Source organism: Gekko japonicus, unplaced genomic scaffold, assembly GCF_001447785.1.
Source record: "Gekko japonicus isolate JY-2015 unplaced genomic scaffold, Gekko_japonicus_V1.1 scaffold8469, whole genome shotgun sequence".
Classification (NCBI taxonomy): domain Eukaryota; kingdom Metazoa; phylum Chordata; class Lepidosauria; order Squamata; family Gekkonidae; genus Gekko; species Gekko japonicus.
In genome coordinates, this window is record NW_015173382.1 from 8513 (window position 1) to 10056 (window position 1544).

General features: G+C 54.1%; 1 protein-coding gene across 1 annotated transcript in view; it reads left to right on the forward strand.

Annotated features, from left to right (window-relative positions):
- LOC107120223 (reticulon-2-like) overlaps positions 1–542 on the forward strand; it is a gene marked incomplete at both ends in the record, with an annotated part of 7353 nt that extends 6811 nt beyond the window's left edge. Inside the window, one exon of the mRNA XM_015422864.1 lies at positions 400–542. Within this exon, the coding sequence (XP_015278350.1) occupies positions 400–542 (143 nt within the window). The remainder of the gene's footprint in view (positions 1–399) is intronic.
- Positions 543–1544: the final 1002 nt, after the last annotated feature.

The window sequence follows — 1544 nt, forward strand, 5'->3', positions numbered from 1 at the left end:
TCCTCTCCAGGCTAAACAGACCCAGCTCCTTCAACCTTTCCTCACAGGACTTGGTCTCCAGACCCCTCACCATCTTCGTTGCCCTCCTCTGGACACGTTCCAGCTTGTCTATATCCTTCTTAAATTGTGGTGCCCAAAACTGAACACAATACTCTAGGTGAGGTCTAACCAGAGCAAGGTAAAGCGGTACCATCGCTTTGTGTGATCTGGACACTCAACTCCTGTTGATACAGCCCAAAATGGCATTTGCCTTTTGCCTGCAACAACAACAACAAAAGTCTGCTGCACGAAAGTACAGAATTGGGGTGGTGACGGGGGCAGCCTCAAAACTATTTTAGAAGACCAAAAAAAGAAAAAAAGTTATGGACGTGTCCATGAGGACTAGAAATTTCCTTCCAGATACTTCCTCGGAGGAGCTCCCGCGACCCGACGCCTTAACGCCCCCGCCTGCGGAAGGCACCTCCCCTGGGGCGTCCGCCGCCCGACACCAAACAGTGACCTCGCTGGAGTCCCACCACCATCTAGTGCTGGAGGAAGAGATGGCGAAGGGAGAGGAAGAGGAGGGAGAAGAAGAGGAGGAGGGAGAGGAGGCAGGCCAGGAACCAATCACGGAAGAGCACCAGGTGGAAGCAGACCAATCAGAGAACTCTCTGGAAATGGGTGAGCACACTACAAGTCCCAGGGTTTTGGGGTTTTTTTTGTCTCTGTGTGTCCTGCTGCCAAGGGATGTAGTGATGGCCACAGGTTCTGGGGGTGGGAAGTAGCATCAAGACGCAGCCGTCTCATGGCGACCCCACAGGGTTTTCGAGCCAAGAGACATTCAGAGGCGGTTTCTCATCGTCTGCCTCTGCTTCGTGGCCCTGGTATTCCTTGGAATACCAAATATTGACCAGGGCCAGCCCTGCTTAGATTCTGAGATCTGACAAGATGAGGCTAACCTGGCCCATTCAGATCAGGGCTTCGAAGGGGCACTGGACGGATTCATGGAGGACAGGCCCATCAGCGACTACTAGCCATGGTGACTGAAGCGAACTTCCACATTCAGAGGCAGTCAGCCTGTAAATATCATTGCCAGGCAGCAACATCAGAGTAGTCCTCGGCCTCCCTGCCCTGTTGCTGGCCCTCTAGAGGAACTGGCTGGCCCCTGTGTGGGACGGGAGGCTGGATTAGATGGACCCTCCCTGGTCTGACCCAGCAGGGCTCTTCTGGTGTCCTTCTCAGGGGAAGGCCTCGGCCTCTCTGCCCTGCTGTTGGTCATCCAGAGGAACTGGCTGGCCCCTGGGTGAGGCAGGAGGCTGGACTAGAGAGACCCTCCCTGGTCTGATCCAGCAGGGCTCTTCTGATGTTCTTATGGGTCGGAAGGGGCCCGTCCTCTCGTTGGCACCAGCAAAAAGAAAATTGATAGGGTCCAGCCCACTGATAACATGCCAGCCCCCCCCTTCTTTGCATCCTTGAGGACCAGAACCATGCTTCTTTGTATTAGAAAGAAAAAAGGGAAGCTTTCTCAGTTTCTGTGGAGAGGCTGATTTCTGCACCTCACAAGT